The sequence below is a fragment of the Balaenoptera acutorostrata genome, chromosome 8 (genome assembly GCF_949987535.1).
Source record: "Balaenoptera acutorostrata chromosome 8, mBalAcu1.1, whole genome shotgun sequence".
Lineage (NCBI taxonomy): Eukaryota > Metazoa > Chordata > Mammalia > Artiodactyla > Balaenopteridae > Balaenoptera > Balaenoptera acutorostrata.
The window spans coordinates 85,166,281-85,189,290 of NC_080071.1; the positions used below are offsets into that span (position 1 = coordinate 85,166,281).

Sequence of the window (23,010 nt, forward strand, 5' to 3'; positions counted from 1 at the left end):
CTGGGCCATCCGGTGAGGCTGATGCGTGGAGGTGGGGTCCTAGAGCAAACAGCTGAGGGAGGAGGGGACGAGCAGAAGCATCCGTGACAGCCTTTCTGTACAGGCTCAAAAGGACAGTCTGTTGAAACTGTGTTTATTAATGGCTAACACCTGTACATACCAGGCACTGTTCCAAGAGTTTCCACTATATTAACTCATTTAGTCCTGGCATCAGTTCTATGAGCTAAGTACTATCATTTCCTTTTCAGATGGAGAAACAGACACAGAGACAGATCAAGCAACTTGACCAAGGTTACACAGCTAGTAAATGGCAGAAATAGGATTTGAACCCAGGCAGTCTGACTCCCAAATCCAAGCTCCAGACCGTTACTCTTTGCTGTAATACTTGATGTCCGGGCTGTAGTAAACTTAGCAAAATACCAGGATACAAAGTCAATATACAAAAAATAAATTATATTTCTACTCTCTAGTAATAAGTGGCCATAAATTTTAAAAAATTTAAACAGCACTTACCATATTATTATAAGGCATAAAATACTTAGGAATAAATTTAACAATAGCTATGTAAGTCCTCTACACTGAAAACTACAAAACACTGCTTAGAGAAATTAAAAACACCCAATAAATGAAGAGTTATACCATATTCATGAATTAGAAGGCTCAATATTATTAAGATGCAAATTGATTCACTGCAATACCGATCAAAATCTCAGCTGGCTTTTTTTTGTACAAATTAACAAGGTGACTCTATAATTTATATCAACACGCAAGGGACCTAGAACACCCAAAACAATATAGGAAAAAAAAATAGGACAAATTTGGAGAATTTACACTAGCTGACTTCAAAATTTAGTATAAAGCTATAGTAATCAAATCATGATTACTGGGGTGTCTACTGTTTGCAATTCAATAAATCAAATTCTGATTGATAAACCATATCAGCACAATCAAGTAGCTAGCTCTTGTATGTCTTAGCTTCCTCATTTGTTAAGAATGGGTGGGAGGGAGGGAGATGCAAGAGGGAAGAGATATGGGAACATATGTATATGTATAACTGATTCACTTTGTTATAAAGCAGAAACTAACACACCATTGTAAAGCAAGTATACTTCAATAAAGATGTTTAAAAAAATTTTTTTAATTAAAAAAAATAAAAAGAATGGAGATTACGGAATAGCTGTATATATCAAGTAGTTATAGTTGTGCTAGCAGAGAGAAAGAGAGGAATTGTGGTGCTAACAGTAATAGTAAATGTTGAATTCTTATTATATACCAGACACTACGTGAAGCAATTGGTATCTATCTTTTATTTATCACAACCACTGAATCAATTGGGGTCTACTATTATCCACTTTTACAGAAGAAGGCTTAGAGACTTTATGTTAGGGAACTAGTCCCCCAGGGACACTCAGTAAGTGGGAAAAGCAATTTCAAAGTAAGATCTATCTGAAACCACATCTGTGCTCTTAAGCCCCATGTTAGGCTTCCTTGCATAAGAGTTTGCATAAAAGCACTTGAAAAGTTGAACGTGCTATGCTAGCATAAGAAATTAGGGCCAGAATAGAGCCATTGGTGTCCTGAATTCTTAAATTTAAGGCAGCTTTAGAAAACGGAAATTACTTAGCAGTGATGAATTTTGAACTCAATGCATTTGGAATGTCCTGAACCTGACTAGTTCTCAGTATTTCCAATATCACATGGAAGATATTTTTAAAATACAAGGATAAAACTTGAATCCTAAGGAGTAAACGTATCGCATACCACCTTACTTACCAATTCCTTATAAAATCAAAAGTCATCTTTAAAATCATCCAAATATAAAAAAAAAAATCATCCAAATATCAAATTTAGAGCCATGATGCCAACCAATGCAAGCATGACCTTCGAACGTGTTGATCAAGGCCAGATGTTGGCTAGTTTATGGTTCCTGCTACAGTGCACGTTACAGGGGCATTAATGTGTAATTTTTTGAAATTTTGAAAGCTGGCTTGTAAACATGATACTGATCACAGAAAGCTTGAATATTGAGTGAATGTGGTTTCAAAAATTAAACTGCAGCCCAGATAAGAAACGTTGTATATTCAATATCTAGATATATAAATATAAGTACCTTTGTAAGTGATCCCAAACTCAGATATAGTGGTATACGAATCTGATTTCTCTGTATAAAAATAGGGAAGTTGATGACCCAAGGCTACGGCAAAGACTGGTATAAAATGCAGCTCTGCACTGAATCTTCAGGGTGCAGGACAGTTCTGAGAGTGCTGGTAGAAAGATGTTTTACACCACACGGTAGAAATGGCCTTGGATCATCTATAGCTGAGATTCAGCCAGAACATATTTCATCTTTCCAAGAAACATTCTAAAAATGAACCAAGATTCTCATTCACTCTATTTTCTCCTCTGCCTCTCCCTCCATCCTCTCTCTCTCAACACATACACACAGACACACATTACATATAAACAGCTTTAAACTCCATCTCCAGTAGTAGGAACTTTTCTGCATTTTCTTGTTCCTGAATAATGTTACAAGTCTAAAAGCAATTATTTTAGATAGCCTTTGGTAAAGTTTCTCTTTCTATTAGCATAACTCTTTAAGAACTTTGGTCCGTCTTTCAATAATCTCTTAAGGTAAATATTTCTGAAAATTCCTCTTGCAGAATATGCAAACCAAATTAGTTATGGTAGCAAAGGCAAGAGGGGTGGAAAACAAAATTTAACATTCTTGGGATCAGCTATGTTCCTGGGTACATTCAAACTCCAAAACATGAAGAACTCTATATAGGAGAACATGTGAAATACAGCTTTGTGGAATATTGTAATATAAGTAATACAAATAATAATAGTAATGTCTCTGAGCTAAAGGATTAGTAAGTTACTGGATGCTAATGGACTAGTATATCTGGATTTACAATCCTACTTGAAGAATAGAAAATGAAAAACTATTTGATAACGTTAACCAAAAGGTGCAGAGAGAATGATGAAGATGGTGATGTTTCTTGTTTGGAATAGTTTATTTCAAACCATACGAACCTCACATGATGGACATCAGGAAATGTTGGAAGGAAAACACAGTAGCTCCAGAGAAAACCTCTATTTCAAACACAAGGAAGCAACTTCAAAGAGACTTAAAACAACCCATTGCAACAAGAAGAAAGTTTAGAAAAGGATGAAAGATTTAAGGATTAAAATGGAAAATAAAACAGAACTGCAAAAGAAATCTAAGCAATGAGGGGCTAATGAAAAAACTATGATTTAGCTAGTTGACTGTTGCTTCGAATTTTGTATCTGAGCCAATATTTATATGAATATGCCTCCTCAACATGTATTATGTAAAGAAAAAATCAACACCCTTGAAATATACACGTTATGGAAATCAGATATTTAAGACCAAAAGAAAACATTTCCAGAAGATTTTAAATTACAAGACAATAAAGTCACTCTATGTAGAAAGCTATTGAGATGTCAGAAGTTTCTGCAATATTAATAAGGGATATATGGAATAAAGCATTCCTTCCATGAACCTGAACATTTTGTTCCATCTGCACTGCCAAAGTTACAATTATTTCTCTCCTCGCCTATCGTAATAGTTTCCTGTGAAGAGATTCCCTGTTCTATCTTACCCCTATGACAAATTCTCCAAATAGCAATGAGCATAATTTACTTAAAATGTAAATATTATCAAGACTTCCAATTGCTCTTAGAATAAAATTTGACCTCCCTCCCATGAGCATCAAGTCCTGCGGGCTAGGACTCAGCTGACCACTCTGGCCCCTCTCTGTCTAGGAGCCAGCCCACTGGCCTCCATTCGGTTCCCCAAAAGACAAGCTACTCCCCATGCAGAGCCTTGCAACATGGCCTGGACACTGCTGCTCCTACCTGCTTTACAACTGGCTCCTCTTGCTTCTCGGCTTCGATGTTAAGACAGACAGGACTTCTCTGATCACCCCATTCTAGGCATCCCTTTCTTAATCTGTATCACAGTGTCCTGCTCACTACCTTCACAGCACTTCCCTGCATTTGCAGTGACATAGTTGTGGATGTCCTATCGCCTGTCTCCCGGCCCACATGACCACGGACTTCCTGGAGGAGGAGCCGTGCTGGTTCCTCTCAACCTTGAGCCCCAGCACCCAGCATAGCGGCCACTCTGTAAATATTTATGCAATAGACGGACAAATGAATGGATGAGTGACAGAGGACACACTCTAACAGATTTATTACACACTAGGGTAATGAGTAAGACGGGATTGATAAATACGTTTTAGGTTTGGGGAGTTACAATGAGGAAATATGAAAAAGATGATTGGTCAATTGTTGTTTTAATGACAGAGGTATAAATGAATAATCACTGAATCAAGATGAAGGTAGGCAATGTAGTTCATCTAAGGGGCTTGATGAGCTGCAAAGGGAAGCAAAGATAAAGAAGAGCTTTGACTCTCAAAAAACTTATTCTCTAACTGAAGAGCCCAGAAGGGCACATTTCGGATGATGAAGGAACAACTTGAGGCCTTTTTTTTTCTTTCTGCAAACATTTTACTGAACGATTCCAGTGTGGTGTGAGGTTGGAGGGACCGGCCCAGGCTGTCAACATGAGATCACTGTGTGCAGCACAGGCTCTAGAGTGGCAGTGATTCTAAAGAAAGATGGCTTATTACCGGGGTGGGGCAGGCCAGGAAAACCTCATGGGAGAGTTGGGTTTTGTGCTGGGCTTCAAAGAAAAGCCCAAGATTTGGCTGGGCAGAGAAGGATGAGGAATGATATTAGAATCAGAGAAGAGGTTTTGGCTGATGTTTATGGAAAACTTAATTGGAACCACATTTGTTCTGGTTCTAAGAAAGCAGACAGTTATGTAAGATAAAGAGGAAAGGGGGGAATATCTAGGAAAAGCAATTACAAAAACATCAGACGTAAAAGGCCCAAGGCGATTACATATAAAATGTGACTTTTAATTTTTAAGAAAAGCCATTTGAGAGAGTAAAAACCACTTGAAGGACTTTCTCTTTAGGAGAACAGAAAGACAAATTTAGATCTAAGACAGGGAAATGAAAAATAACTAGGAAATAGTCAGAGGAATGTTAAATCAACTTTTCCCCAGTTCAGCCTAAATAGAGAGAAGGCGGAAGAGATGAAAATTATTTAAAGTAGATGAATTATATGAGCAAAAATAATTGGCTATTAACAATGGAAATGTAGAGGTTTAGTCAGAAGGTACTGCGATTTCCTTTGGGCATTCATTTATCTAACCTGTACTAATTGAGACCAACCATGTACCAGGCACTTCTCAAGACATTATATTCTGGTGAGAAAAACAAATAGAAAGATAAGTAAATATATATCATTAGTTAGTGCTACATGCTACTGAAGCAGGTAAGGGGCAGAGAATAATGGGGGTCATCTTAAATAGTGTAGTTAGGGAGACCTAAATGACCAGAGGGCATGAGCCATATTCAAGCCGGGAGGAAGGGTTCCAGCAGGTGCAAATGCCCAAGGAGCAAGTTGTGTCCAGAGGTGAATGGTGCCCCTCGCAGGACAATTCTCAAGTAACTGGTGTGTTTTAAGAACAACAAGCCACCAGCAAAGAGTAGCAAGAAATGATGCTAGAGAGGCAACCAGGGACGTGTGGGCCCTGGACCACATTTTTGATGGCAGATCACCAAGGTTTGAGAGACAGGGAGTGAAAACATGGGCTTTCCATTTGAGAAGGATCACTTTGGCTACTGTGTGGAGAATAGACTGCAGGAGACAAGAATGAATCAGAAAGAGAAGCCAGGAAGCTTCCAAGGAGTCCAGACAGAACTGGAACCTGGAAGAACCCAAGAGGCTGGGAATCTTGGGCAAATGATGTAACCATTCTCTCTGACATGAAAAACAGGAAAATTTCCCTGTAAGAGAGTCAGAGGATTTCCTTCCACACATAAGAAGGATCTTGATGTCTCAACTCATGGAAGTTCTAAGTCTGGAGAAAAATAAAGTAAAAAAAAAAGATAGGAACTAAGAAATGGGACGTGCAAGGGAGACACAGGTCCTGAATACCTACCATATACTACCCAGCAAGTCCATGAGACAGGCATTATGTTTTACATAGTATGAAACTGAGACCCAGAACGGTTAAGTAACTTGACCAAAGCCATCTGGTAATTGACAGAAGTGAAATTCTACACAAGTCTGTCCCTCTCCAAGGACTTAAGGAATTTTTAGCCTCAGTTTCTTCATCTGCTTTTTTTAAAAATAACACTCATTTTCATGAATTTTAAATGGGCTGATGTGTAGAAACGCCTAGTTTCCACCTCCACACAAAGAAGATCAAATGGGTGCTAGGCCCTGTTGCTAGGTTTGCCAATGTCGAGGCCATACCAGGCATAGGGCCATTATCCACTTTCTTGTGGATGTCAAGGCTTCTGTTGGCAAAGAAGGCTTTACAGAAACTTTCTTGGGCTGCTCCGAGTAATTAATCCCTGAGGGAACTCTGTAACTTTGCTCTTCAAGCAAGTGGCTCTCAACCCTGGCTGCACTGAAACCACCTGGAGAGTTTTTAAAAATTCAGTGCCTGGTTCCCACCTCTGGAGCTACTAACTTAATCGGCCTGAGCTGTGGCCTGCCTTCAGGATTTTTTAAGGAGGATCCACCTTTCCTTTACACAGTTTTTTTCCCTGCTGGTAGCCACAGTGTTTCTTTCTATTTGGTCCTGAGGAGGGAAATGCATACACTATTACGAAGTTTCATAACTATCTTTTTCTCCCAACCAAGACAGATTTAATCTTTGCATGTGGTATGATAGCACTCTACTGCTACAGTACTTATTTACTACTTTTAACCCCCCAAATTCCATTATCATTTATTTTGACAAGTGCACAAGTTTTCCTCTTTTCTTAAACCAACACGCCTCTTTCCTCAGTCCTTATACTTCGGATGAAATGGACCCCAAATGCCAGCTCCAAGGGTGACCTTGTGTCTAAAGCCTGGCTAGCCAAAGTATTCCATACCATGGCCGCATTGGTTCAGGGGTGGGCAAATGTCTCAATTCAAAACAATCCAAGTCAGCCTCATGGCTTTTGATTTATTGGGAGAAGACAAACTCTGCTCCAGCCATTCTGACAATGGATCCAACACAGGAAAGGAGAGATAAGATTGTTGGAGAGATAAAAACTCAGGCTTGATGATATTGAGCCCCTGGATCAAGCCATGCTTGAGTTCATCCTGCATATTTGTTACATGAGCCAATGCACTCTCTTTTTTTTTCCACTAGCCTATTTGAATTGGATTGTTTGTTACTTTAAAATCAAGATTTTTAATGGATACAGAGATGCTCTAAAAATTATCTTGTATGGAAAACAAAAGGCTATCACCTAACCTAGCCAATCCTCCTAATAAACATATAATAATAATTAAAAAACATAAATGTATGATAAGAGTAAGGGGAATGAAAGACAGACACAGAGGAACAGCTGTGGTCTGAGGAAATGGGGTAGAACAAGAAAAGCTTTCACAAGCGTATTTAGGAGTTAGATATAATTGGATTCTTTTAGAATTCTCAAAGACTGCAAATAAAAGATAAGCATTGTTCGGGTGTTTTCTAATTGATTGGTATTTCTTCAACTGAGTCTCATCTCTGCACCTGGAACACAAGGTTTCCGGGTTTGTAAAAGTTAAATACAACTTTGTAAGTCCTTTAAACAAGTAGTTCTAGTTCTAGTTCTAGAAGCTTGTCCCACAGAACTAGATGAACAAATGCATAAAAAACACGTGTATGAAATGTTCTCTGCGGCAGATAAAAAATAGCAAAAAGCAAAAAATCAAAACATGAATAAATGTCCCTTTGGCAGACTCTATTTCCTCAGTGATTCTTAGAAGCTGACGTTCCTCATTCTGTCCTGGCCCCTCTTCTCTTCCCCTCCATGTTCTTTCCTGGGGGGTCTCACACATGCCTGTGGCTGAAATTAAGACCTATAAGTAGAAACCCCCTGAACTGATCTTTCCAGCCCAGTTCTCTCCCCCATGCTCAGGTTCATTGTTCATTTGACAACTTCACAATTCCCTCTGACTCCTCCATGGGCTTCTTGTGCTCATGTCTTAGCCTCCCCTCTCAAAGCTGCTCGCTACCCAAGAGCACCCCCATAAGGAAGGTGCCTGCACCTTCTGAAAGCTGGCTTGCTCTGCCTGGCCCCGCTCCTCCTCCTCTTACAGCCGATCTGTCCATGTCCCTCTGTCTCCATGGTACACTCTAATTCATTCCACCATGCAGTTCACCTAAATTACCAGAGATTCCTAACAGGTTTCTCAGATTCTCGAACTCCTCTGGTCCCTTCTTCTCACTTCAGCCACAGTAATCCCTCCCAAATGTTAAAGTTTTGCCCTTCCCGGGCTAAGACTATGCCTGAAGTTACTCTCAGGTGACGCCCAAACACTTTATCAATGGTGTTGAAAGGCCCACCGGAGCTGGCTCCTATGATGTCTCCAGCCTTTATCGTCCTTCCATCACATTCTGTGTCACAGCTCTGCAGAACTTCTTTTTGTTCCTCAGATATGCCACCCTCCCTCTCCCCTGCCTCATGCTGTTGATTCTCTCTTCCCGGGAGGATCTTTCCTCTGCCCGCAGCCCTCACTGATTCATCTTGCTGCTGCTTCTCCTTCGGTCTTGGTTGAAACATCAGCATCCTTGGAACACTTCCTGACTTTCCTCCCAGGCCCCAGTCTCAGTGAGGCACCCCTCTTCTCAACCACCCAATCACCCCAACACAGCTCCATCAGAGCCTTGGTCGTATCTTCATACCCGCTATTCCATAAGCACCAAGAGCTAAAGCCCTACCTGTCTTATTCACTCCCGGATCCCTTGTGATCGGCTGCCGCAAGACAGGTAATCAATAAATGGCATGTGAATGATTAATTCTTTTAAGTACATAATGCCACATGCGTATGATGGAATAAAACACAGCCATTAATCACCACCTTTTAGAAAAATAATTAACAATACAAGATTATTTGAAACACAGTGTTCACTTTTAGAAGCTCATTACAAAAGAGAATGCACAGTGAGATCCAATTTCAGTTTTCTAAAATGTGCGTTAAAAAGATTTCAAAGATGTTCACCTAAAATTTAAAATGATCTCTTTTAAGGATAGAATTGTAGGGGGTTTTTTCCTTTGAGCTTATCTGAGCATAGATTCCTTTGATAATCAAGAAAAAATGAGAAAAATTATGTAAAAATGTTATATAAAGTCCTGGGCTGTAACAGAAAAGAGAGTCATAGTCGAACGCCGTGACAATGACCAGTGGTGAGTAGATCGTCCCATGGGAAGGCCCTGGATCATAGTGACCAGAAGTATTGCTAAGTGTAGAACAGTCAGGAGGTGAAAATGAGGAAGGGACTCTTAAAATGGCAAATTCTTCATAGAAATTACAATAAAATATAATTGGGTCAATTTAAAAGAACATTCAGGTTGCGTCCATGACCTGGCTATTGTAATTAGTGCTGAGATGAACTCTGGGGTGCGTGTGTCTCTTTGACTTATGGTTTTCTCTGGGTATATGCCCAGTAGTGGGATTGCTGGGTCGTATGGTAATTCTATTTTTAGTTTTTTAAGGAACCGCCATACTGTTCTCCATAGTGGCTGAACTTAAATGTCCATTGACAGATGAATGGATAAAGATGTGGGTGTGTGTGTGTGTGTATGTGTGTGTGTGTGTATATATATATATATATATATATATATATATATATATATATATATACACACACACACACAATGGAATATTACTCAGTCATAAAAAGGAATGAAACTGGGTCATTTGTAGAGACCTGGATGGACATAGAAAGTGTCATACAGAGTGCAGTAAGTCAGAAAGAGAAAAACAAGTATCGTATATTAACACATATATGTGGAATCTAGGAAAATGGTACAGATGAACCAGTTTGCAAGGCAGAAATAGAGACACAGATGTAGAGAACAAACGTATGGACACCACGGGGGGAAGCGGGGGGCGGGGGGAAGAATTGGGAGATTGAGATTGACATATATACACTAATATGTATAAAATAGATAATTAATAAGAACCTGCTGTCTAGCACAGGGAACTCTACTTTGCTGTACAGCAGAAACTAACACAACATTGTAAAACAACTGCACCCCAACAAAAATAAGAATAAAAAAATAGAAGAAGAACAGTGGGAAAATACCTGCAGAAAAGGGTTATATTAAGAAGGAGAAGCCTAAGTATCTATCTTCAGCTGCCTTTTCTCAATATAATATTAGGTCACATGAAATGAGAATTAGATTGGAAAAACAGAGTCGAAGAAAAGTTTACTGAATCAAAAATAGAATATGATAAAGTCATAAACAAGCATCCTTTTACTTTCCCAGCTTTATTTGTTCAATTTCTCTCAGGCCTCGGCCTCTCTGTCAGTCCCACTTTAATATGCTGTAGGAGTCAGAGCCTAGATCTGAATAGTTCAGAATCAGACCCTGGACTGTATTGTGTGGTACTTTGGTCCAAGTAAGACAAAAATTTCACTCTAGCCTCCTCCGATTGTTATGGTGTAGAGTTGGGGAATGTATAAGGAGATAAAATCTGCTGCAAGAAAAGATAAAAATTCCATTTATTTCTTGGATATTTGTATTTCTATTGCAAAGCATCTTTGTTGCTTTTAAGAACAATTATATGGACATTCTGCTTCTGATATGGAAAAGTAAGCTTTGAACAAACAGACTGTCCCACAAATAACTCTGAACTCCAGACCAAAAAACCCTACACCTACCTCATGACTCTGAAAGTGAACAAAAGCAGGCAAGTTTTGAAGAGGAGTCCAAATACGGAAGCAGCAGCCAGCATGGGCTGAGTTCCATGTCTGGGGAGCTCACCCTGCAGGCATTCTCAGCTGGGACTATGGCCCAGGGAGACCAAGACACTAGCATCAAACCTGCTCTTTCTGTCCAAAGGAACCCCGGGAAGGAGCCCAGGACAGTCACCCCGTGAGGAGTGAGGAGGTCCTGGGGAAGAAGAGAACCAGAGAAGGGGACCCCCAAAGTCTTTATCTGAACTCTTCCCGTGTCTCTGGGTGACCCCTAAACCATACACGAATGGGGCACTTAAAGGATGAGATCCAAACCCTCGCCTCACCGCTGCTATTACTAAGTTTGCAATGAACCTAACCAGTAAGGGTCACCTGGTTACAGCAGTGAACACTGGTTAATCCATCTTGGCTACAGTTTCCTCCCACATAAAATGATACTGCTGTAACTGTTTCCAGCTATGTACTTATTCATGCATTCAACATGGCTCACAGGAAGTCTAGAGTCTTGAGGAAGTCTTGGGGAAGTCTAGAGTCCCATGAGAAAAAGCAGACATGCACCCAAATAGCTCTCACACAAGGTAGAACTTGAACAGAGAAGGAGCTTGGTGCAGCAGAGAGAACACGGACCCCAGAACCAGACAAAGCTGGGCTTGTACCTTGGGTCCACCAAGACCTAGAGCCTCGGGATCTGCCTTGTACAACAGTTGTGGGGATTAAATAGTGGCATTCGTATTAATCACTCACTCTCTGCTAGGCACTTTCTGTGCACTGTATACTCACTTAGTTCTTATAACAACTCATTGGGTAGCTATTAATAACACTCACCCTCTAGAAATGCAGAAAATAAGGTATAGGGAATTTCAGCTTACTTGCCCAAGGTCACCAAGTGCTAAGTGATCAAACAGATTCAAACTCAAGCAGCAAGTCTGCTCGAGCCCCAGCTGTTAACTGCTATGTTTTGTTGAATAATAACTTCAAGTGCCAAACACAATGCTTAACACAGAGTAGGCACTCAACAAGTGGCCAATATCATCACAACTGTTATGATTACTGCTGCTGCTGTGTGATTACAGTGATTAGCTACAAGAGAGAAAGAGGTGAAGTTCAAGGCGTTTACCTGAAATAATGCTAAATAATCTTTATGTGCATGTTTAGACACACACCTTAAGAAATCAGAATTTGTGGTGACCTGTTTAGGTATAGCCTACCTCTTTTTAAAAAGAAAAGCACCAAGCTATCATTATTTATTTCTTCATTCACTCATCACACTGTAACTTCCAACCGCCATCTGCCAGCACTAAACCAAGCATCAGAACGGTTCCCAGAGGGGAAGCATAGATAAAAGTGAGGAACAGGACCCATCACTCACTCAAATGAGTGCAGCTGGTCCCCACTGCTAATGGGAGAAGCAGACAAACAAAATTCCTTGCAGTGTTTTGAAACAATCTCAGAGAAATTGTGCTATGTGGAAAAAAGAAAAGAAAAAGAACAAAAAGGAAATATGAACTTAGCCATAAATCAAAAATTAATCAGCATGCACCAAACACAGAAATAAAATTTTACTCACACTTAATAAGTCTTAATACCCTGCTTTGTTTCCAAAAGATGAAACTATATACCACTTGGAACTCCAAGGATCTCAGCTGTCACGATTCCTAAATGAAGTGGTGATTTAGGGATAATGCCAAATTTTAAAAGAATAAGAACAGTATTTTATTTGGGGCTCTTATGAGGACATGTTGCACATTTCTTAAATAAATACATGCAGTTTTATATGATCCTAAGAGAGTACTTTCACCAAATCCTACATACCAGGATACTGGGGAAAACAACCAAATACCAGAACTGTATAACTCCTAAACCCTTATTGGGTAACATGCCAGTTTCTGAACAACACACATTATCTCAGAGATAATTTTTATGGCATGTGTGGCTATTGCCTATAAATCCCTTTAAGATGAAAGGTATTACCCTGACATTTGAGTTGGACAAAAGAACTTATATGGCTAGATTACTCAAGGCTATAAAATGTAGATAAACAAAAATAGTTTGGATAAACCCTTGGAGCATGTTGCAATGGGATTTAACCTAGAGGGCATTCAGGCCAACATTAAGTTTTAGACTCAGGCTTTCCTTAGAGATTATGAAACTCTTCTCTATAAACATTGCTTCAAACAACAAGATGGATTTATTGATTTAGCAAGGGATTAGGAGTAGGGACACTTAAAGGTAATAGTGAACCCTTTTACAACAAGGAAGCATGGCTGGAAGAGATAAAAAAGACATGACCCACCCAAGGTGATAGGACTCTATTCATCACCACCATCATCGTCATCATCATCATCATCATCACCATCATCACCATCATCACCATCATCATCATCATCACACCTAACATCTGTTCAACACTTACTATTTGCCAAGCCCAGTGCTAAGGGTCTTTAGGGTTTTTTCTATTCTTCATATCAACTGATAAAGGGTATGCTACTATCGTTCTCCTTCTCTAAATGAGGAAAATGAGCCTCAGGGAAGCAAAAAGGTGTAAAAGAAGTGGGTCCAGACTTCAAACCCAAGCAGTGTGACCCGAAAAACCCACATTCATAACCACTCCACTCTCCCACTTGTCATCAAGCCCAGACTCACGTCTCCTGAGCTCCAGGCCACAGAAGGACACCAGTTGTCCACACTTGGCAACAGAGTTTCCAAGTTACAAGATCTGCATGTCTGTACAGATGGCCAACACGCACATGAAAAGATGTTCAACATCTCTAATTATTAGAGAAATGCAAATCAAAACTACAATGAGGTACCATCTCACACCAGTCAGAATGGCCATCATTAAAAAGTCTACAAATAACAATTCTGGAAAGGGTGCGGAGAAAAGGGAACCCTCCTACACTGTTGGTGGGAATGTAAACTAGTGCAGCCACTATGGAAAACAGTATGGAGGTTCCTCAAAAAATTAAAAATAGAGCTACCATATGATTCAGCAATCCCACTCCAGGGCATATATCCAGACAAAGCTATAATTCGAAAAGATACATGCACCCCTATGTTCACTGCAGCACTATTTAGTAGCCAAGACATGGAAACAACCTAAATGTTCATTGACAGATGAATGGGTAAACAAGATGTGGTACATATATACAATGGAATACTGCTCAGCCATAAAAAAAGAATGAAATAATGCCATTTGCGGTAACATGGATGGACCTAGAGATTATCATACTAAGTGAAGTAAGTCAGAAAGAGAAAGACAAATAACATATGATATCACTTACATGTGGAATCTAAAATATGATACAAATGAACTTATCTGCAAAACAGAAACAGACTCACAGACATAGAGAACAGACTTGTGGTTGCCAAGGGGGAGGGGGGTGGGGAAGGGATGGATTGAGAGTTTGTGATTAGCAGATGCAAACTAGTATATATAGAATGGATAAACAACAAGGTCCTACTGTGTAGCATAAGGAACTATATTCGATATCCTGTTATAAACCATAAGGGAAAAGAATATGAAAAATAATGTATGTGTGTATATATATATACATATATATACATATATGTGTGTATATATATATGAATAACTGAATCACTTTACTGTACAGCAGAAATCAACACATTGTAAATCAACTATACTTCATTAAAATTAAAAAAATATTTTTTTAAAGATCTGCATGTCTGACAGTGGATCCAACGTTGCATTCTAAGAGTGAGAGGACTAAATGGGAGTCCTCTACCCGGTTGCAGTACTTGCCGTCATAATTGTAATGCAACAGCAGTTCATCCAAATTTTATTTATCTGTAATCCTAGCCAAGGGTGTCACACCAGAAAACGTCTTTACATTCATATTTTTAAGATACACTGGATCAAATGATATTTCCTCAAAATAGTCATGAAGCCCCCTATGCTCACTTTGTCTCTGATTACCATACGCCTTCTCTAATAGGTGGATGCCAGGAAGGTCATTAGATTCTATGAGACATGCCAGCACGATGCAAATGGTCACACAGGCAGGGCCAACAAATGTGCTTTACTGCTGAATGTTTTTATCACCCCTGTTTTCTTTTTATTCTTTGTTCTACTTCTAATTCTCAAAGGAAAAAATTTTTAAATGAGATGCTGAAGCAAAGACGATGGCTAGACAGCAATACACAGATTTTACTTATTTGTGTATTCAAAAATACTCATATATTTAAATATACATATTTAAATACCAATAAGCAGTGATGGTAAGTATTTATAATTAGCCCTCCTCAGAGTAAAAATGCATTTAGTTCAAAATTTAAGGACCTCAAAGTTCTAAACCAAACATAAAGACAATATCAATGTAAAGAATATATACAGAGGCAATAAAACCAGCTCCCAATTATTTACCTTTGTTGTTTTCAATAAGTTAAAAATAAGAAAACACTCATGACAAGTTTACTCTTGTTTCTTAACAACCCCACTCTAACCAGAATCTGAAACTGCACTTTTCAAATATGGACCTCGCTAAAATTAAGTAGAAATTCAAAGAAAAGACAGGGCTCGTTGATGAAGGATAAAAATTTAAGTATAGAAGAGCGAATACCTTCCAGAAGGAGAACTCATGTGATAATTACTGTACAAGCTGTCTCTCAGGCCTCCCCGACCTTGAACTTTTGGAGAGAGGTTAAAAAGAGATGGGTTCCCAGGAAAAAATTTAACCTCTAAGGACTCAGCCCAGATCAGATGGAAAAGGATCCTTGAAGGAGATAGGATGAAGATGAAAAGGACAGAAAAGAGCAAGGATGTGAATGAGCAGTGTTGAAAGCACTATCCAGAGGGAAAAACAGTTTTAATAGCTTTCTGGACTGGGAGAGATCATTGTAAAAGGATTTCACTGCACTCACAAAAAAAAAAAAAAAAAAAAGGAAGAAAATAATTTTTCTAGCTTTTTCCAGACTTAAGATTTTTAAGCAGTGACATTTAGAAGTTTTAAAACCCAACAAACTGAATTTATTTTACTCATGACTATGGTTACAAAGACCATCTTTTAAAATAAACAAAATAAAATTTACTTTAAAGAATATATTCAGAGATGGTATAGGCCAAGGGTTAAGAATGTTAGTGCTAAGTTACCTGGGTTTCAATTTCTAGCTATGTGATCTCAGGCAAGTTATTCACCCTCTCATGCCTCAGTTTCTCAATCTGTTCAATGGAAATAATAATATAATTTGCTTCATAGTATTGTAACCTTCTAATGAGTTACTAAGCATAGTGTGAGTGACTTCTAAGTGTTGACTTTTAAAATAAATTAATATACAAATATTTATTAACCTCCTACTAACATAAAATATGGAACTAAAAGCTCCATGATAGGATAATGAGAGTTAGTAAGAGAGAGATGAATAAAATACATTTCCCACCCTCAAAGAATATCACAGGGAAACAGGGTAGACAGAATCAACACAAACATGCAAAGGAGCAAGTGAAAATGGGGCAGAGAGCAAATAATATTAGGAAATAATTACTTATTTTCTTTGGTGTGGTATTGTAGATATCAAGGAGAATGTTCTTATTCTGACTTATTCTGTTCTTCAACTGATTTATTTTGGGATGAAATGTGATGATGCCTATAATTTACTTTCAAATTACTTTGCAAAAAAACAAACTATATATGTAAATACAAAGCAAACATGCCAAAATGTTAATCACTGCGGGGGGAAGGGGGGAAGAAAAAGAAAGAAAAGGAGGCAGGCAAGGGTCAAGTGCTGGCTCTGAACTTTAGAACACTCTGTGGACTTGAAACGCTTTCAAACTTGTTTTCACAGCGTGGCTGATATGAGAAAACTCCTGGAGACGCAGGCTTTTTTAAAGTGCAAGGTGCTCTATAAATACTAGTTTCTACAAAAACCACCCTAAGAACAGGTCAGTGGGAGGGCCTGCTTTTAAAATGCTGGCTACTGAGAGGCTTCAAAACACCGCAATGAATCCTTCCGCATTATAACTGAAGCCACTTTCCCTGGTCAGTCTTCAGTGAAGATAAACCTCCGGATGAAAGTCTTCATATGAAGACTTGCTGGGAAATTCATCTCCATCATTTCAATTCTAGATCATCACATTTTCTCTAGGCTTTATCAAGACAGCATGGAGGGACTGATAGGCTATTGGATAAAGGAGAAGGTCTCTAGACAACCCTATGGACGGCCAGGTTTAAATTACTATCTATAGACCAAGGTCTCTGTGTATAGACTTGGCCCAGACATCCCCGCTCACTTCCAGACTCACAGCAACTGCCCAGCTGCCATCTCCACTTGAATGTCACACTCAATGTGTCCAAAACAGAACACTTTTCCCCCATGTTTCTTTTTCTCCATGAATGGCACAACCAACCGCAAAGTAAGAGAAGCCGCAGACTTGCCCCCTCACTCTCCCTCCCCCTCCATATCCCATCCATCTCCAGGCCCCTTCATTTGCCCTGCCAAGTTCTCCCAAATCCATCAGCTTCTCTCCTTTTCAAATTCTACCTTCCCTTCCTAGCAGTCAACATCGATTTCCCAGATTTCTACAACAGTCCCCCAAACTTTTCTGCTTACTCCCCGTCTTGTCTCTCTCCAACCCACATTCCACACTGCTCCACAAGAAAAATTTCAAATTCCTGTTTACATTTTTCAGTGGTTTAACAGTAATCATTATTAGGAAAACAGTCATGATAAGGTGCCTAATACTTACTGAGCACTTACCCAGGCACTGTGCTAAGCGTCTTCTCATTCCACCGTCAGGGGCCCTAGGAAGTGGGCGTTATCATGGTCCCAATTTTACAGATTAAAAAACTGAGACACAGAGAAGTATGAAATCGCTGGCCCAGGGACAGAGCTGGTGAGCAAGAGGCAAAACGGGCTTCAAACCTAAGCCTCTGCCCTCCCATCTGGGTTGAATATGACGTGCCCCAACACCACGCACGAAGCCCTGTGACGCCCTGAGGACTCAGCCGTCGTCACCCACTTTCTTCCCCTTTCCCTTTGCTCCTCGGTGATGCCCTCAACTTCGCCAGCCTCCTCCTTCTCCTCATTCAGGGTCTCTACACGTGGGCATCTCTCCCAGGTCCCCAAAGTTAAGCAGATCCTTGTGCATCTTCAAGGCACCGATTCCTGCTTGTTAACTATGGACTTATCTGTGTCTGCACCATGGGAGGGGCCCTTTCAGCTTTGCCAACCCTAGGGCCCAGCACCCAGCTCAGTACCTGGCATGTAGGATATGCTTGGCAAATCTTTATCAACTAGAAAAAGGAGCATGAGTGAGCACAAAATTCCTGGGCTCTGGTTCAAGGGTCATCCTTTACTACCAGTGTGACTTTGTGCAAGTCACTACCTCTCAGAGCCTCTGGGCTGGCATCTGAACTCCCTGGCAGCAATCAGAACTATGATAATAAAGCACTTTGGAGTTTTCAAAGACCTCTCCCCAAAATCCCATTCGATCCCAAAATGTCCCTGTGAGGAAAGCAGGGTCCTCAGCACACATGTTCACTAGAAAAGGGAAAGGAGGATCGGATGGGGTTGGGGGATTAATGGTTTGTCAGCAGTCAATCAGCTGCTGACCCTGAAGCCCACCCTTGACTCTAAGCACAGCCTACAACCAGAGTTAGACGGCAAACGACTAACCCAGGGCGTGGCAAAGCTGTAAGAAACTGCCCAGCGCTCTGTACATTGGGTGACAATTGGTGCCGCTGACTCAGTCATCCACCTGCCAACGTTTCCAGTTTTCCCATTTGCTTAAGACACTCAAGTGAAGAGTGGAGATGGTCCAGCACATATAGCTCCATCATCATGGTAACCACATCCATCACAAGCACACACAGCTTGGGGATAACCAAAAGAGCCACAGCCACTCGTTCCTGCCCCTGCCCAGGGGAGCAGAAGCCAGGACACAGAATTCACTTCCTTAGCCACTGTTCAGTGTTCAAAATATGAAAGGGTATGAGGCACCTGAGCTCTCGGGTTACCCAGGAGGTCGGTGGCCTTTTATCAACACCCATCCGTACCACTGCCCCACTCCAGCCTCTCAGCCAGGGGCAGTTCAGGTTATTCTGAGTACAGAGCTGCTTCCTTATACACGCAGACGCTACATTTAATCTCTTCAAAGGATGTCAGCCTACTCTATGTAGTTGTCAAGGTCACTTCTGTGGATCAGGAGCTCACATGCTCCTGATTATTTTAGGGGGGAAAAAAACACCTTTAATATCATGTTATTCTTACAACATTAAAGGTTTAAAGCAATCCCTTCCATAACATCCCTCCAAGCAGAAATGGGAACAAAACTTCCTCCAAGTACAAAATCATTCCTTGAACACCAGTTCCATAGCTGGGATTACCTGCCTGCTTCTTCAAGGTGAAACTGAAAACAGTACAACTATTTTTTTATTAAAAGTAGCTCTAAAGATGTGGCTTTCCAGGGGACTAGAAGTCTCCAAGATGTTATAAAGTTGATTTAAAGACAAAAACAGGTGGACTTTATGTTGAAATTTTTTTAACGTAAACCAAATGCGTAGTTTAAAAAATAGGAATCTTAACAAGTGAAATTTGCCATTAGAAAGAAATTCCATTTTATTATAGTTATTCATTTTCAATGTATAAGTGAAAATTGCAGAAATTTTGAGATTATGTCTAATATTCAGACATAATTTCCAAGCTATTCTAGCACAGAGCTTAAAAGGAAAGGACTATCTTATATCTTGTTTTATAAATGGAACAAAATAGGAAGTTCTCTTGAGTAGAGATTTTTCAGAAAATTGAAGTACAAGGTCATCAAATTAATGTATGATTTAACATGGAAAATGTTAAGTTATTCCTGGGGTAATAATATTTACCTTCTGGACACTGGCAGGTGAATCCACTGAGATCAGAAATGCAGGTTGCTCCATTTCTGCATGGGTCTAGGATACAATAGTCAATCTTGGATTGGCAAAGCTCTCCAGTATAACCTGAACAAAACAAGACAGACATTTATAAAATATTTTGTCCCAAAACTCTGACGAACCATCCCATAAATTGATGGAGTCAACTGGTACCCATCCAACCAAGGCAGCAGCATTAAGCTAGTCTCCCAGGCAATCCTTGATCTAATTTGGTTTTACAACAAGAAACAATCAGAGCCGTTTAGAATCATAGTTCAAAAGTCATTTGCTTTGCAAAAATCTTTATTGCAGGACTTCCCTGGTGGCGCAGTGATTAAGAATCCACCTGCCAATGCAGGGAACCCGGGTTCGAGCCCTGGTCCGGGAAGATCCCATATGCCGCGGAGCAACTAAGCCTGTGTGCCACAACTACTGAGCCTGCGCTCTAGAGCCCGCGAGCCACAACTACGGAAGCCCACGTGCCTAGAGCCCGTGCTCCGCAACAAGAGAAGCCACTGCAATGAGAAGCCCGCGCACCACAACGAAGAGTAGCCCCCGCTCGCCACAACTAGAGAAAGCCCGCGCAGCAACGAAGATCCAACCCAGCCAAAAAAAAAAAAAAAAAAAAAAAATCTTTATGCAAAGGGAGACTTTTTTCAACGTTAGCTCCGAATTTTATTTTGAAATATTAGTCAGAACCTTCAGAAACTGAGCCTGAAGACCACGGTCCTTTCCTTCTGACCTAAGGAAAAACAGGCTCTATAATGTCTTGCTTGACCACTGAGATGACGGCCACTTTCCCAAGGTCATCCCAGTACCTATTAAAAAAACCCACTAGGAAAATTGCCAGGTAGATATTAAAATTTTTTAACTTTTTATATTTTACAGCTAGAAGACCTTCGGTGTTCAATTCACGCCCTATCCCTTCATTTTAGAGACAAAAAGGTTGAGACACATATAATATTAAGCACATGACTATATGCATCTTAATTCTAATTTGAAGCACAAACCCAACCCAGTAAATTTTCTCCGTGAAGCAAGCCTCCAGTGGTGATTTTTTTGGGTAATAACATAACCACATATGTGTGATGAGAAAATAAGGACTTCTATCTATTGGAATAGCCATGCAGCTGAGAAGCCTTAAATAAATTCCAAATACTTTGTTAACTTTGAAAACAAAGCCCCTCCAAAAGGCAAGTTTAAAAAATAACATGCAATTATGTTTTTTAGTTTAAAGTGGAAAATGATTATGAAAGAAAATTTGGAAAATACAAGATTTAAAATAGAGAAAAAAGTTACACTTAGTTATGTTATTTGAGTGACAGAATTATTAATACTTTGGAGATAATTCCTATCAGAAATGTTTATGCACAGATATTTCCTACAAAATTATAATCATACTCTTACATTTTGTGCTTTCCAGGATGTACATAAAGTACATTAAAAACTTGTCTTTCTGAATTATTTGTTTTGAAAGACTGTCATTAGCACTTGTATTTGCAAAAATAAATCAGTGTTAGGAGAGAGATGATTGGCCTGAGCTTCAATGACCTGCCAAACTAGTCTAAGTTACAGACTGTGATCATGGAGGCCATTGTTTGCAATCCTACTCTTCCTTACGGGCTTTAAAACAGTCTAGGGGATTGTAGCTAACTCATGGGTATGAGAAGAGTAAGATAATCATGTAAACTAAAAATCCAAACACCAGGACAAAAATCTACTCCAAAATTCAGAACAGAATATCTTAATATAACAATTTTATGTTAATATATTTTCAAATAAAATGTCTAAATTCAGAATTATTCACATTTTGTCCATTTAATTTGATCTAGTCTCCTCATACTTCCATATCATCCCTGTGGGTACCTTAAAGAAAATTTCTTGTCACCTATAAAGACTTCATTATGCATCCCTAACTAAAAGAGATTTATTTTGAAAAGATCACTTTTAATGGCCTCCTTAATGAATGTCTGGTCCCATTTACAAATTTAGTTAAACACTCTATATTTATTAATATCAACAATTTCTTTTTAAGAACCACATTGTCTGATAATACACAAATCTTCCCATGCCTTTAATTTGTTCTTATCTAATAGATCTAAATTGTTGGGGTTTTTTTTTTTGGCCGCTCTACGCTGATTGCAGGATCTTCATTCCCTGACCAGGGATTGGATCCGGGCCCCCTGCAGTGGAAGTGCAAAGTCCTAACCACTAGACAGCCAGGGAATTCCCTAACAGATCTAATATTAAATTAAAACTATAAGCAAGGTGAATCTTCAGTGCTGTTAAATGCTCCAATATCGTACTCAAGTTTAGTAAGATTTCAATCCAAGAGTATAATCCACGTTTGTGATGTGGGGATGTTAGGGACTGTCATAATGGTTAGGGGGTCACACCGGCATTCCATGCTGGAGATGCTGATGCCCTGCACTGCCTAAAATGGTCCAGAATAACACAGTTTTCTCAATCAAATGCCAATAGTCCCCTCCAGTGAAGAACCCTGCTCAAGGATCAGTCACTATACCATTGCTTTCTGTTCCCAAGCTTTAAAAGCATTATATATTTGGGGTTTTTTTCATGTGACTTTTTTTTTTTAACACCTTTAATGGAGTATAATTGCTTTACGTTGTTGTGTTAGTTTCTGCTGTATAACAACATGAATCAGCTATACATATACATATATCCCCATATCCCCTCCCTCTTGCGTTTCCCTCCCACCCTCCCTATCCCACCCCTCTAGGTGGTCACAAAGCACCAAGCTGATCTCCCTGTGCTATGTGGCTGCTTCCCACTATCTATTTTACATTTGGTAGTGTATATATGTCAATTCTACTCTCTCACTTCGTCCCAGCTTACCCTTCCCCCTTCCTGTGTCCTCAAGTCCATTCTCTACATCTGCATCTTTATTCCTGTCCCATCCCTAGATTCATCAGAACCATTTTTTTTTTAGATTCCATATATATGTGTTAGCATATGGTATTTGTTTTTCTCTTTCTGACTTACTTCACTCCGTATGACAGACTCTAGGCCCATCCACCTCATTACAAATAACTCAATTTCATTTCTTTTCATGGCTGAGTAATATTCCATTGTATATATGTACCACATCTTCTTTATCCATTCATCTGTCGATGGACACTTAGGTAGCTTCCATATCCTGGCTATTGTAAATAGAGCTGCAATGAACACTGTGGTCCATGACTCTTTTTTAATTATGGTTTTCTCAGGGTATATGCCCAGTAGTGGGATTGCTGTGTCATATGCTAGTTCTATTTTTAGTTTTTTAAGGAACCTCCATGCTGTTCTCCATAGTGGCTGTATCAATTTACATTCCCACCACCAGTGCAGGAGGGTTCCCTT

General features: G+C 39.6%; 1 protein-coding gene across 1 annotated transcript in view; it reads right to left on the bottom strand.

Moving 5' to 3' along the window:
* Nucleotides 1-23,010, bottom strand: part of DNER (delta/notch like EGF repeat containing) — a 326,762-nt gene that overhangs the window by 80,267 nt on the left and 223,485 nt on the right. The window contains exon 7 of the mRNA XM_057551824.1: nt 19,624-19,737. Within this exon, the coding sequence (XP_057407807.1) occupies nt 19,624-19,737 (114 nt within the window). The remainder of the gene's footprint in view (nt 1-19,623; nt 19,738-23,010) is intronic.